Source organism: Homalodisca vitripennis, chromosome 1 (assembly GCF_021130785.1).
Source record: "Homalodisca vitripennis isolate AUS2020 chromosome 1, UT_GWSS_2.1, whole genome shotgun sequence".
Classification (NCBI taxonomy): domain Eukaryota; kingdom Metazoa; phylum Arthropoda; class Insecta; order Hemiptera; family Cicadellidae; genus Homalodisca; species Homalodisca vitripennis.
In genome coordinates this window covers 102,090,479-102,105,877 of record NC_060207.1, presented here as the reverse complement: position 1 = coordinate 102,105,877, position 15,399 = coordinate 102,090,479, and the positions used below count along the sequence as shown (strand labels likewise).

Genomic DNA, 15,399 nt, shown 5'->3' with positions numbered 1-15,399 from the left:
GTAAAGGTTCAACTGCAAAGCCTATCTTTGGATTACATACAAACTGCAGACGATTTAACAACTCACCAACTTTCCATCAATCATGGACAGCTGAAGTATCAATTTACCTATTATAGCTGGTTCGTCATTTTATGCATGCAGCCTTAAAGTATTATTGTGTATGTGAACTGTATTAATTTTATTCTTGCAACCTGCATATTTACTTCTTAATTTATTATTTAATTTAAGTAATCTTCTTATTATCAACATTCTGCACTATAACAACAGCTTAACATCAGTGGTGGATCGAGTAGCTACTGATAAGCATTGTTAACTCAGCTCTATATAATATCCATTATGTCTGATTCTTGCCCTGTCTGTGTTAAGATGGTGTTGGACACCGAAGAGGGGATTGGTTGTGATGGTGACTGCCAGCGGTGGTTCCATAGGGAATGTATCAAAATGTCAAAAGCTGAATATCAAAGTAAATGTGCCGATACGAAAAATAAATGGTACTGAGCTAGAACTGATTGCTTGGGGTCATCTAATCAGCCTTTCAGGTTGCTGTCTTCCCAAATGTCAACTGTATTGACCAAATTGGACGATCTCTTAGGCAAGGTTAAAAAGATAGACGATATATCTAAAGATATTGTTGACATAAAAACCGAGATTACTACAATAAGAGCTAGCTTATCTGTATTGGAGCCCAGAGTGGAGGTGATTGAGAAAAATCTGCTTGCAGCTGAGAATCAAATAGCTGACGTAAAGTCACAAGTATTGTCAAACACTACTAGGTTAAATAAAATTGAAAATAGTCCTGCCACGTCCTTGGACGCTGTTGTCGCTGAAGTTCATGATAGAGCTGGTAGGACCAAAAACATCCTTATGTACGCTATTCCAGAAAGCACCAAGTCACTACCTTTGGAAAAAAAAGATGACCGAAAGAAGATTTGCACTGTCTCTCACTGAGACCAATCTATCCCAAGACATTAGTGATGCCGAGCTGGGGTTTTCTTCTTATAACGTATTTCTCAGTGACAGATCCTACGAAACTAGTGTCAAGGCCAGCGGCGGAGGTGTCCTGTTGGCAGTCAAGTGTTGTTATCCTTCTCTGCGTATGCCCATCTCAACAGCATCTGTCGAGCAAACCCTAATCTCAGTAACGACTTCAGCTGGTGTAAAAGTTCTAGCAGGCGTTGTATACATCCCTCCTGACACATCTGTCAATTCTTACGAAACATACGTCACGTCAATAGATGAAGCTGTCACGTTGGATTCCTTCTCTCGAGTACTACTTATGGGTGATCTGAACCAACCTGAAATTGATTGGAGCACTTTCCCTCGGACTAATCTTCGTTCCGGTCCAGCGAGAGCCTTGAGCGATCTTACTTCTACTCTTGATTTAACTCAAGTAAATCTCATTGAAAACACTCGTGGTGTAATTCTAGACGTCATCCTTTCCTCGGATATACACACTGTTGTCTCCAGGGATGAGCCACTGGTACCTGAGGATGTACATCACCCTGCTCTTAGGATTGCTCTTCCTTCCGTTCCCACAGCTGGCAACAAGACTTCCTACGTCCATAACTTCAAGAAATGTAACCTTATAAATGTCTATCAAGAACTGCAGCATGATATCCCGCGTGTTTGTTACAAAAAGTCTTTTTCACCGTATGTATGACGTAAACATGCAATTCTCTAACCTTGCTGAAACGTTAAAAACCTCTGTCTTAAAACATACACCTTTGATTAAAGTCGGATCATCATTCCCACCGTGGTTCAGTCCGGAGTTGAAGAGACTGGTAACTGAAAAGAAACGACTTCACTTACAATATAAGAGAACTTTGAATGACTGCACATACTATTCTTACTCTCGCACCAGGTCAAATTGTAAACGGCTTTCTCAAGAATGCTTCGACAATTACATAAACCATGTCCAAAATATCCTTCCTTCTAATCCCAACAGGTTCTGGAGCTTCGTTGATGGGTTAAAGAAGAACCATGGAACTCCGTCAGCTCTGGTTTATAATGGCACTTCATCGACCTGTGTGAATGAACAATGCGAAATGTTTGCTGATTTCTTCTCCTCGGTGTTCACGTCTCAACAACAACCTCCTACTAGTTTAGACAGTGTCGACTCTTGCAATGTTATCTCTCATTGTATTTTTAGTGAAGATGAAGTCAGAAAGGAGCTTCTCAATCTCAACGTAAATAAAGGCTCCGGGCCTGACATGATACCTCCTGGTGTCCTGAAGTATTGCCACCTCCTTTTATCTGGTCCGCTCCAGGAGCTCTTCAACAAATCAGTATCCAGTGGTGTTTTTCCTGACGTTCTTCAAAAAAGCTATGTTGTACCCATACACAAATCCGGGACAACATCTGAAGTTACCAATTATAGACCTATTGCTGTCCAGTCAGTGATCTCCAAAGTCTTTGAGAGATTGGTGCTTTCTAGAGTGTCTCCCCTACTGCAAAGGTGTATATCTTCCCATCAACATGGGTTTTCGCCTGGAAAATCGGCAGCAACGAACTTAGTAGTCTGCCAGTCCGACATTATCTCATCCTTCTCAAGACGGAAACAGGTTGATGCAATTTTTCTGGACTTCTCCAAGGCTTTTGACAGAGTCAGTCACTTGCATCTGCTTGTAAGGCTCTCTGCATACTGCGTCCATGGCCCTCTTTTAGAGTGGTTTTCATCATACCTTAAAAATCGCAAGTTAATGGTGAAATTCTCTTCTTCTTTCTCCAGAGAGTTCGTGGCGATTTCAGGAGTCCCACAGGGTTCGCACTTGGGTCCCGTATTATTTAATCTATTCATCAATAATATATCTGACGTAGTTCCTGCCAATCACCTATTCTTTGCTGACGATATTAAACTTTACTCTGAAATCACATCTGAATGCGACTTTGAAATCCTTGTGGAAGTATAAAGGCTGTTGAGAAATGGTGCTCTGACAATGGCATGTCCTTAAACTCAACGAAATGCTCCGTTATCACCTTTCACAGGATAACATCTCCTCGTTTCCATGATTATCAATTGGGTGGATGTAGTCTCAAAAGAACAAGCGAGATTAGAGACCTAGGTGTGATGTGTGCTGCCTCTCTGAGTTCTGAAGATCACGTGAATCACATTTGTAGCAAAGCAAATAGGAACCTCGGCATGATAATCAGGTACTCACGTTTCTTTCACGGCTCCTTTGGTGTTAAAGACTCTATATTGTTGCCTTGTTAGGTCTCACTTGGAATATTGCACGGTTGTGTGGTCTCCTAATCAACAATATCTCCAAGACAGCCTCCAATCGATTCAGTCTCGTTTCATCCGCTTAGTTGGTTATCGCCTGGGTCATCGTTATGCTGATGTCCCTGTGAACTCTTTGGCAGCTGAACTTGGCCTTCAACCACTTGCTTTGAGGAGAAGAATTTTTTATCTGGTGTTTTTATATAAGTTGGTTAATGGAGATCTCAACTGCCCTCAGTTACTGGAGCGGGTAAGGTTCCACGTTCCTGCCAGTACAAGATCGAGTGACCTGTTTGCAAGACTGCATTACTCTACAAACTACGAAAGGAACAGCACGATGGTTCGGATCCAGACGCTTGGGAATACTCTACCACTGGAACTAGACATTTTTAACACTGGTGCTGTATCGTTTAAGAGACAGATTAACCAACTGCTCTCCATGGAAGATTAAGAAAGGAAGGCTCCATGTAAAATATGCATTGTTTTTTATGTTCGTATAGTAGTTATTTGTCATTACTATTAATTTATTATTATTATTTTTAGATTTCTTTTTTGTTTGTAATCACTTTATTTAACGCTTCTTACTGTTAATACTTATTTTATTTCTATCTTTTTTAATACAGTATATTAACTAATTTGTCCTTAATCGCGGTTTAAAATTTATTGATTCATATCTATTTCTGTTTGCTTGCACTGCTCATTAGTACCAAATTGTTCATTTGTTATTTATTCATGTTTCATTGTTCATAAATTATTTATCATTGTTATTTATTATAATGTTTAAAAGTTGTGTTTTTTTTCTCTTTCGTTTCTTGATATTCTAGGTTTTGTTTTATTTCTTCATAGTTGATCATTGTTAGCTCTTTCATATTTTATTGCCTTGTTGTCTGTTAGTCATCATGTTATTTTTCATAGTTTATTATTGTTACCTCTTATTGTTTGCTAATTCATTTGGTCTTTTGCATCTTACATGTATTAATTCATCTTAGGTTGTTTTGTATCTATTATCATACTACAGTACTTTGTTAATATTACTGTTTTGTGTTGCAGCTTATCTATATTAGCCATTGTAACTTTGTACTATATTTTGTTAAAATGGGTTGTCCGTAAATAAATAAATAAATGAAGCTAATCAATTGAAAAACATAAAATGTTGGACATAAATTCGAAATAAAAAAAAAAAAAAAAAAAAAAAAAAAAAAAAAAAAAAAAAACAGTAGCAGTCGTGGGACTGCCGATAGAAGTGAAAACGGAACTATTAAGTTGAGAGAAATTAAAACTATATGCAAAAATTATATGAAATTTTTTATGTTTTATTTATTAGTTACATATGATGGGTTAAACAAATCATGAACAAAATATAAATACAAAGTGGTTGAAAAAATAATTAATATACAATTATCTTAACAATATCTTAATAAAAAGTTCAATGCAATCATTATACTTGTTGTAATTGCTCAATATTAATAGTTAGTTAAACATAGAATACAAGTGAGTAAACACCGAGTGAACAACAGTGAGTTGAACACCGTTGTAAATAATACAGTTATTGCTACGGATAAAGTATATAATTGCAATAACAATTAAACCCACAATATTTTTAAAACTAATAAATTAGTTAAATTAACTTGGTTCTTTCGTAAAGGTATTTTTATTGCACAATAAACTAATTTATTGAGTTAATACGGTATCAGTGAGCCAATGCGCCAACTACAGTTCCGGCAGAAACGTTCACTCATCACTTCATACGCTACTACAGGCTAAACTAAACTTCCAATAAAAAAATGATAAATTACAAAAAAAATATTCATCTATTTTCACACAACTTTCTCGCTGACAAATTTTGTCTGACCAAAAAATAAAAAAAATCCTCGCTTACTACTTTTTTCTTGTAATTGTAAACGCTATGTAAAATGTAAACAATAATCAAAATTATTTCGAAATTTTTTTAATATTTAAAAATGTAACCAATAGATTGCCAATATTAAGAACTTTAATTTGACGCATCTTACAGAATTGTACGACATTAGCTTCACTTTTAAATCGCGAGAGGAAGCCGTAAAGGTCACTGATTTTCGCAGTCTGTTTTCATACTCCGCCGGCACAGTTTTAACACAGCGAGACTGACTTTTTCATGCAGGTTAGTAGTCCGCGGCCAAGTCTACGGTTAAAAAACACAGCGAGACTGACTTTTTCATGCAGGTTAGTATCATTAGCATGTCGGTGACGCGAACCGAGGATTTTTCCCTCTACCAAAACGCTCAACTCGCCTAAAGAAGTTTTCACTTCAAAAAAGTTCAAGAGCTCGTAGCGTAACTATGGTGGGAAGAGGCGATTCAATGTGAATGTTCAGTTTAGCTAAAATTCACCATACTCTTAGTGCATCATCTTGAATCTGATGCTGTCACAGACTTATTTCATGGAATCTGGAGTCATGTTCCTCTGAAGAGATCCAACAAATTCTGCGACGAAGAAGCTCAAAACGAACCCCTTACACCCTTTTGGCATCCGAGAAACCTAGACTAAAAAACTTTAAAATATAGTGAAATCCACGTAAAGAGTTATTCCCATTGTCTCGTCAGATGCACAATTGAGTGCACTACGATGTCTTAGACACGATCTATAAGGACGGTGGAGCAACCGGTGGTGCTAGTAAATGACTGTTCCATTTTTCGGATTTAGGAAACGGAAACATTTATTTTCAAACGTGAAGTCCAATTATTTTTAAATGGGCCAGGAGATTGTAATAACTTCCAGTAATCATCACGTACCTCTGAAGCGTTTGACATTACATTTAAAAAGTATGTTGCCTCAGAATTTCTGTTATTAAGCAGGAAAATTGGTGGTTTAACCATGGGGCAAACCGCTAGTAATCTATTTAATATTTTATTTCTTTGAAGAATAATGAAATAAACCACAAACATACGTCTAACTAAACTATTCAAATCATTTTTTACATTATCCTCTATTGTTTAGTGAAGATGTTTTATTCACATCTCAATCACTAGAAACAACTACTACTCTGAACTAGAACTAGAACTCCTGTTTAGTTCTTAACATTCAGGTTGTTATGGCAGCTTGAAATTTCTATTATGAATTCACAAGACACACACACAACTCACACACACACATTTATATTTTAATTAACTCTATTTTGACTCTTAAAAAATTATTATTTAGCAAAATATTCACATGTTTAATAAATTAAATGGATACCTTTAACTAAAGCAAATGCAGTAGCGATAATATTTACCCTAACTTTGACGATTCGGATATTCAAAAGAACAATATATTACGCAAATAATTATATCAAGGCCCATTAAGGGCAGTCCGACCATCCATAAGAACATAATGTTAACTTGGGAAACCTATATCACTGTAATGGTTTAAGATAGAGTCCTGGATTTTTATTTTTACTTATTAAATAGCTTATAATCTAGGTCTATCATGAGGTTTTTAATTTGAAAAAAAAAAATTAAAAGTTTTATAATTTTTTATAATTTATTGTTTTTAACTAACTTTTTTTTATAAGTAAAAATGTTTACTGTGCCTCATTGACAAAGATATTTATAAATTCCCATGAGGGAACTAGGCAAAAGTAAGAGAATACTGTATAAAAATTTGACTTGGGGTAGCGGCCTAGTATTTTTGAGTTATAGGGCCCCAAAGTTAAAAAATAACAAGTTTCGGTCAAATCCAATAAAAAGCAAGAAGTAGCCATATTTTTGGACTCATACCTTGGTTTAAATGATGGGCCTGCACTGTAGGAAGGGATGTCTGATCCTCTCTCCTTGATACAGATCCTCCATCTTCCTTTGCAAAAGTCCTTGTGTGTTGCCTGATTTTTTTTCAATGTCGGTAGCCGCTTTATCTGCTTTGCGAATCCGCTTGGTGGTCGAACGTTTTAAAGCCTAACCGCATATTCAGATTCCTGTTTCTTAGCCCAGATGTGCTCCTAAAACTTTCACTTGGAGCTGTACCCCATCATTGAAATGATAGGAACTGCCTCATAGACACCGTAGCCTCAGACACCTAGGTAACAAAGGTGCGTTTAGGGAGCCGAGTCCCCCCAAATGACCTTATTCATAGACTCCATTAGGATTTTGAGATTTTCCCTTGGAGACATTTTCTGAGTAGTTCTAGGACTTCACAAAGTACTTTAAAAATAGGTTTGATTGCTTTCATTAGAACAAGGTGAGGAGGTGAAAAATGCTGCTTGGTCCATAGTTAGTTTTTTCTTTGGCGGCTTTGTTATACTTACAACACATGTGTCTTCGTAGTCTGGGCATAAAATATAGTAAAGGCGATATTTTATGAGACTGAACCATGACAGTACAACACGCCGCAAACTGCTCGCCTCATGGCTTCCAACGCTGTGTGTAATCCTACGGATGGCAATCCATAGTATATTTGGATTTTGTTTGATCGCCTCCCTGTTAGCCTACCTTTCCCAAAAGAGATTTTCCGTCAGAAAGCTTCAAGCCTTTATTTTTCATGATAAAGTCCCTTAATTTCTATGTCCCCATCTCCTCTTGGACTGGTCCCTAACACATTCCAACTTCTGAATGGACACATCCTGGGCCATATGGGCTGTCTGCCCACAACTGCTGCATAGCCCATTGAGTCACCATCCTCCAGGTTACTCCACATAAGCGAACACCGTATTTAGTCTCGGATTCTTTTGAACCATTGGCAGTCGCACCTCAAGATTCATCCATACTCCACTGCTACCTACATAATTTGCCTTGGCATATTTCTAGTGTTCGTTGCTTATGTTCTCTGAGGCAGTTATCAGTATTTTGACATTGAATAAATATCTAATATTTACCGTATTCTGCTGAAGTTACTTGTGACAACGCCATTTACGAGGGTGGTGGCCTCCGGCATTTTGCCAGCTTCCGTCAACCCGCAACACATAAGTCATTAGAATTTCCATTTCATAACTGCTTCTGTCACTGCACTCTTCAAGAGTTTTTCACACAACACTTTCTACATGGCTGGACAAAAAACTGTTCATGTTGATTGAACTTGCTGGGCGGTAGCGGGTAAATACATCATGCCGCAAATAGTTTGGGTGCAGCAGTATAGCCCTTTCCTATTACACCAGCAAGCCGTAACTAACCTTAGGTTCAAGTCATAAGTAAGCATGAGAACTTTTGCTTGGTTGCCTCAATAGGCATAGGCCTAATATCTGTTTGCTTTTGGGACAGTTAGTCAAAAGCTTTTGTCATGCACAGCTACTAGGAGACGGATTTTGTACTGCGAGCCCTGCTAATGGTGTTTCGACTAAATGATAGATTGCCATGACAAACCCTAACACTCTGCAACATCTTTCAAACTCGATTCTAGCTGTACAATCGTTTACTATTGTTCCATACGAAGGTATCAGTTGAATTATCAGAGCATGCTAGGTTTAGGGCTCAATTTCTCATTGGATGTGGAAACTACTTTGGGTGTTCTAGGCCTATCCACTCATTAACCTGAAGTTAATACTGTTTTCATGGCTACGGAACAACAGTCCTTCTTCTTGTAACATAGTCTTCTTAGTTCCTACCTCTTCTTATTACCCATTTTAAATCTACATTCAATTAACAATAAACTCCTTTACAAATAAAAACAACAGGGAAACTTGCAAATCACAAACACGAGTATTTCAAAAACTTCACATAAACCTCCAACATAAAATAATAACAACAGATGACATCTGTCATATTGCTGACAGTGGTGTGATATCAGCTAAAACCAACTAAAAGCAAAACAGTAACCAACATAGAACAAAACCGATTAATATCTATTTTATAGATTGTTGTTTACTATAAGGAGTGGTGCCAACGCCAACAACAGTTTGTCAAGCCTTTATATATATATTTTTTTATATAAGGTTAATATTATAGTAATAAGGTATAATTATAGTACCATGTTTTAAAGAGAAAATTCGAAAGAATATTAATAATACAAAACCAAAATTCTCCCCCCCTCCTCCCCCTTCCCTCTCTCCCCCCATCCTCGCCACTCCAAAAAAAAAATTTTTTTTTTTTCATGTCAGACTGCCCTTAAAAATTGTGTTTAACCATGGGCAACCGCTAGTAATCTATTTAATATTTTATTCTTTGAAGAATAATGAAATAAACACAACATACGTCTAACTAAACTATTTAAATCCTTTTTTACATTTATCCATCTATTGTTTAGTGAAGATGTTTTATTCACTCTCTCACTAGAACAACTACTACTCTGAACTAGAACTAGAACTCTGTTTAGTACATTCAGGGTTGTTATGGCAGCTTGAATTTCTATAATGAATCACAAGACACACACACACACACACACACACATTTATATTTTAATTATCTCTGATTTTGACTCCTTAAAAATTATTATTTAGCAAAATATTCTGTTAATAATATTAAATGGATACCTTTAACTAAAGCAAATGGCAGAGCGTTAATATTTACCTAACTTTGACGATTGGATATTCAGAAAGAACAATATATTACGAATAATTATATCAAGCCATTAACCGAGTTAAAAAATTTGAATGTTACCATACATAAAAAATGTTTAAATATGTATAACTATAAATGTGTTAATAGGACTGTTGGTTTTGTTTTAAAATGTGGGATTTATTTCTTTAGAGTTGGCACGTTGTCTTTCTGTCACTGTCACTAGGTACTTAAAAAACACTGTATTTTATTTAACTATTGTTTGTTTGTGTTAGTGTTTGTTTAGTTCAGTTAGTCACAAGTTTGATTTGTTTGTTTACTTTCTGAGGAGGATGAACCAGTTCTCAGATCATTTACGAAATTAGTTTGTTAGTTATCCACTCTTTTATTGAAAGGTATACATATCCTACTACTTATAATATATAGTCTGAAACTTTCGATGTAACTAATATAGGCTAGACCTACAAACTAAAGTTAACAGTCAAGTAAAAACGAAATATGACTTGGCATAGTAACTACTTACTATAGTTAAGAGCATTAATACCTTTCAGTACTTGTAATGGATATAGTTTCAGCCTGTGATTTCGATATAGTTATGAAAATAGGCATTTTAAAAATATAATAGTTTACAAAATAAATAATAGTGCTATAATTACTATTTCATTAGTGGAGAATATCCATTTTTGATTCTTAAAAGGCTGTTATGAGGGTAGACTTTAATAAGCAGCCTGGCCTACACTCTTTATTTGTTTGTTTTTTTGGTGCAGTATAATAAACAGCCACCAACAATTTGAATCATCAACATTCATGACTATCCTAAAGACTGTAAGCAACATCCTGGAACAAATAACCTAATAGATACTTCAAAGAACAATATGGTTTTGCTAGTTTTCAATACTAGAAATTAATATATAAATAATATAATTGATAAAATATATTTAGTGGTAATTATCATATAAACGGCCGGAGCGGCAAAATACGAGTTTTGCGTTATTAACTTATTGGAATCGTCCTATAGAACAAAAAAAATATAAGGTTTGATGGGGTGGAAATGAGAAATAACGAAGTTCTAAAACATAAAAAATGGAACAACTGTTCACACACGCGGAGTAATATTTCCATGGTGTACATCGACGTTGAGTGTCACGTGACCTTTTGTGACCATGATTCAACCTCGTGATGACGTCATCGGAGGGTCGCCATCTCTGCAAACGTAAATGAAAAATAATACTGAAATGAGCAGAATTTTAATCAAAATGAACAATGTTTTTCTTAATTTCGAGCAACAAACTAATTACTTGTTATCGAAATGAGACGAGTGCCTCCGGCCATCGGTGCTGCCGAAGCCGCGCTGATGTCAATTAAAGAAAAACATCCCTCGAGATAGTACCTATCAGTAAAATATAAAATTCTAGAGGGGCTGATCAGAAATATAAATTGAAATGTAATGCAAAGGCAATTACATATGTAAAGTTAAAAAACTTAATAAATCATGAAAAACTCAAATACAAATATATAGATGGATATTAACAGAGAACACTTACCATTAGTGTGTTGGCGGATATAACTGAGCAGCAGCAACAAAAAAGTGGATTTTTAGAAATTGCAACATTTAAAACTTCTTTTCTTACTAATTTTTCTAATTTTCCTATCGCAACGAAACAACAAAGTCTCCCGGTTTAAAAACAACACGCGACCGCACGACGAACAAATACACTCATTATTAAAAATTCCATGTTCAATTAAAAAGGAAATAATTTCATTTCGGTTAAAACGTAAACTCTTTACGTGCCCTACTAAACACTCCGACACACACAATTCACTAAGGGTTGGTCGAACTAGTGGATGGTTGATTCATGATTGTAACGCACTCACTCAATCCAATCTACTGAACACGATATCTTGTGAAGCACTGACTCTGCCCCGGAGAACTCAGATAACAGATACGTTATCAGGCTGATATCAGTCCCGGCCGCAGATAATATTCAAGTAAACAGATTATCCAGACACAGCACACAAACTGAACATTAAAACATTAGAAACTTAACCACTTATAAATATACCCCCTAAAATCATGTTATTTATTTGTCATTTGCACCCGCTAGTACTATATATATTTTTTGTTCAGGAGGGTGAGCAGAATACGTTGATAACGTCAAATTCGTGATTTGCCGCTCCGGCCTTTTATCTAGCTACCAATTTAGTATATATAATTACAACAAAACATTACACTTACTTATGTATTTTAAATGATAAATGTGACATGATACTTGTGAAACAAAGAAGACACGTACGTTACTGTTCTTGCTGCCATTAGTCAATAACAAAACACATGATTTTAATTTTGAATTTATTTCAAAACACTATTTTACTTTGAACTAATTTTGAGTGATAATGTCGAACTGAATTAAGTTTCAGGCTTATAAAATTGTATTATAGTGAAATTATACTTTATATGTAAAATAAATGTATTTATTTCACATTACATATAACATAACTAAACTTTATTAAAGTACTTTTTAGCACCGTAATACTTACGATTACTTTAGCCAATCTAGAATTGTATTTCTGCAGGTACTGATGACATCAAAAGTACCTTCATTAATAAAAAAGTATTAGTTTGTTTGATTTCAACTAAAATAGTACACAACTTTTCATTATATATTCATAATACCAAATTTAGAATTTTCAAAACAAGTCTTCTCAAGGTCGTTTATAGATACGTCATGTTTATTCTCTTGCAGCGAAACACTATTTTATTTCCACGTTTAATACTAGTTTTCATCTCGTTAATAAAAAACTGGACAATTCGGATTTAAAGGAGCAATTTCGTTATCTTGTACCATTTAGAACATCGCTCAGTGTGTATAAAAACATTTTGAGCCAATATCTGCATATTCATCGTCATTGTTCTTGTCGTTGTCACTAGCCTTTTCCTACATAGACGAAATAACAACAGTTGGTAATGACATCATTAGTCTAAATAAAGAAAGCTGGTAATGATTATTTATGAATATCTAGGTCAAATGTTGTATTCAATAGTATCGATAAAAAAACATTTGGAGCCAATATCTGTGCATTCATTGTCATTCTTCTTGTCGTTGTCACTAGCCTTGTTCAATTCTAGACCATGTTAAATTTATGTTTTTAAAATTGTAATGTACGAGATTCTTCTTGTTACAGTAGTTTATTATAACTCTTATTGTTTACGATTTTTATATATTAAAGTTGGATAATATATAGAATTGTTTGATAAAAACAACCAAAAAGGAGTGTAGGCTGCTTAAAGTCTCCCTTGTTATAAATATATATCCAGGAAATAAAAACTTGAAACTTGTACATAGTGATTAGTTAAATACATTGTGTGGAGACTAATAAGCCACCTAGATTCGTTATTCGATTTATCGAACGATCCAATATAATGTCCAACTTCAGTATTACGTAATAATTGTATGCAACAATTATAATGCATTGACAACAAGAATAGGCTAAAATACATTACAATTTTTAATAACATAAATTCAACAATAACATTACAAAGTAACAAAACTAACTACATCCAAGACCTACATATCTTTAAAAAATCTGTAGGGGAGACTAATAAAGGGTCTTATCGAATATATTACACAACTTCAATATTATATAATGATCGTACGCAACAAGAATAACACATTACAACGACAAAAGTAACTTAATAGCGTTAAAAATACCTAAACCTACATGTAAGAGACACTTTATAATATTACAGCTTGCAGTAAGTATTAAATAAATACTTACAGGTTAGCAGTAAACAACCCTACAGTAAGAATCACAATGATGGTTTGCTATTTGACTCCGGATTTCACTCTTTAACCTCTATGTGGTTATCTACATATAAGAAGTCATCCTCCACACAATCTCAACTTCGCAGCTCAGAAATCAAGATGTCCACAAGTACGGAACAAGGAGCTCTACAGACTTTGTCCTGCCACCCCACCACTTGACACTCTACAGCAAGAAACCCACTTACGCCGGAGCCAAGTTCTTCAACCTATTGCCAGATGACATGAAGAACCACAACCCGCAACAGCTGAAGCGGCATCTAAAGGACTGGCTGCTGAAAAGACCTTTCTACTCCATAGAAGAATATTTAAGATGGAAGGACTTCCCAGACTATACCTGACTTCGTTCTACAGCCCTACGGACGATACTATACTACTTTCTCATTTCTCTGTATCAGTTGTGACGCCATGCTGATCTCCAAGATTATGCAAAAATAAAGATATTGTCTATTGTCTATGACCTCTCGGCAAGAACTTTCAATCTAATATTCATTACCATTTTCAACTTCTCCAAAAATTAGTTACTCTTTGTTGTTTATTTCTCACATGAAACATTTATTATTACTTATAAGTTAAAATCATTTTTTAAGTAATATGTTGTATAAATTGTAATATTGAGTAATTAATTTTTTTTTTTAACAATTGAAAATTTGATAAAAACAAGTGAATAATGTGTATAGGTCGCTTATTAAAGTCTACCCAAAATCTACAATATTTATAGCTTGCCCAGATAGCAGTGAGCAATTGCTTTTGTGAAATAAAGGAACTTATTCTCCTCATGGGTTACCATGAGCGAAGCCCATATTTTGAAGCCACTTTCAACCCTTCACACGCCACTAATAAATCCATTAACTTTCCTACAATGCCAAGACAAGTAAAAAGGTTTTATCTTTAAGTTCAAAGCTAATTTTCATTATAACTCAATTATAAAAGATAAAATCAAAAACGTATAAAACAGGGCATTTTTCTTAAAATTAGCGTATTTATTGATAAAAATAAAAAAGAACTATTTACAAAACTGTTTATTTCAAATAAATTTCAATTTACTATAGAACAAAATAAATATTTCAAACTAATCACAACATTACCACACAATGAATAATAATAAGATACATAGTAGACGTGCACTCGTGACAACCGAGAAAGCAGTAATACACGTGACGGATATGTTTGGTTATGGCTCTGTAGGATACGCAGAACTGACGAGTATGTGATCGAAGTTAGACAAAGGGTGCTCACATCTCCCTACCGCTGAGTGAACGTTGTTTACAAATACTTCCTTGGCAACCGCAATAACCTTGGAGCGTGCACCATGCATTTTGAAGGCCTTTTGTGAACTCTCCAAGAGACATAATCTATAATATTGGATATAACTGTATTTGGCATTTGGTCAAAATCTGCCATTCTAATATATCCGTCTATGGCGTGGGTTATGGGTTACATTAAAAATTGCTGTAACTAATAATTTGAAATCATACCTTAAGGAAAACAAACTGTGATGTCAGATTATTTGTTTGGATAAAAACAATCAAAACATTTCATAAGAACAACTGAACAAGCTTGGACCCCTTTCTAAAGTCTACCCTTAGTTGTTTTTAGTTTATTTTTTTGTTTTATTTCTCGTGTAGTTGTAAATATAATTTTGTATAAAGTCTTTTTTCATTTATATTTGATAAACTATTATACAATTGATCTGACTTTGCTGTGCCTTTACATGTTTGAGGTGTCAATTTATTGCTGGTCGAAGTGTGCTATGGCACAAGCGAGAGATTTCCATCACTATGAGACCAGGGGCAATTACAGAACACAACAGCACAGAACGTTAGTCTTTGAAATTTTGCCTCCGCAGGCTGGTGTAAGATTTATCAACCAACTCCAGAAGATATAAAACATTTCACAAAAATCAGCTAGTTTAAAG

General features: G+C 35.0%; 2 protein-coding genes across 3 annotated transcripts in view; both read left to right on the top strand.

Annotated features, from left to right (window-relative positions):
• Positions 1–913: 913 nt before the first annotated feature.
• On the top strand, positions 914–13,822 carry LOC124373592. The gene is made up of 3 exons (XM_046831977.1): positions 914–1,577; positions 1,735–2,603; positions 13,571–13,822. Exons 1-3 carry the CDS (start codon positions 914–916, stop codon positions 13,820–13,822), a joined length of 1,785 nt encoding a protein of 594 aa, XP_046687933.1.
• LOC124367977 (choline transporter-like 1) overlaps positions 9,895–15,399 on the top strand; it is a 62,233-nt gene continuing 56,728 nt past the window's right edge. For both annotated transcript variants that reach the window (XM_046825241.1, XM_046825231.1), the window contains exon 1: positions 9,895–10,055. The gene's annotated coding sequence lies outside the window, so the exon portion shown is untranslated. The remainder of the gene's footprint in view (positions 10,056–15,399) is intronic.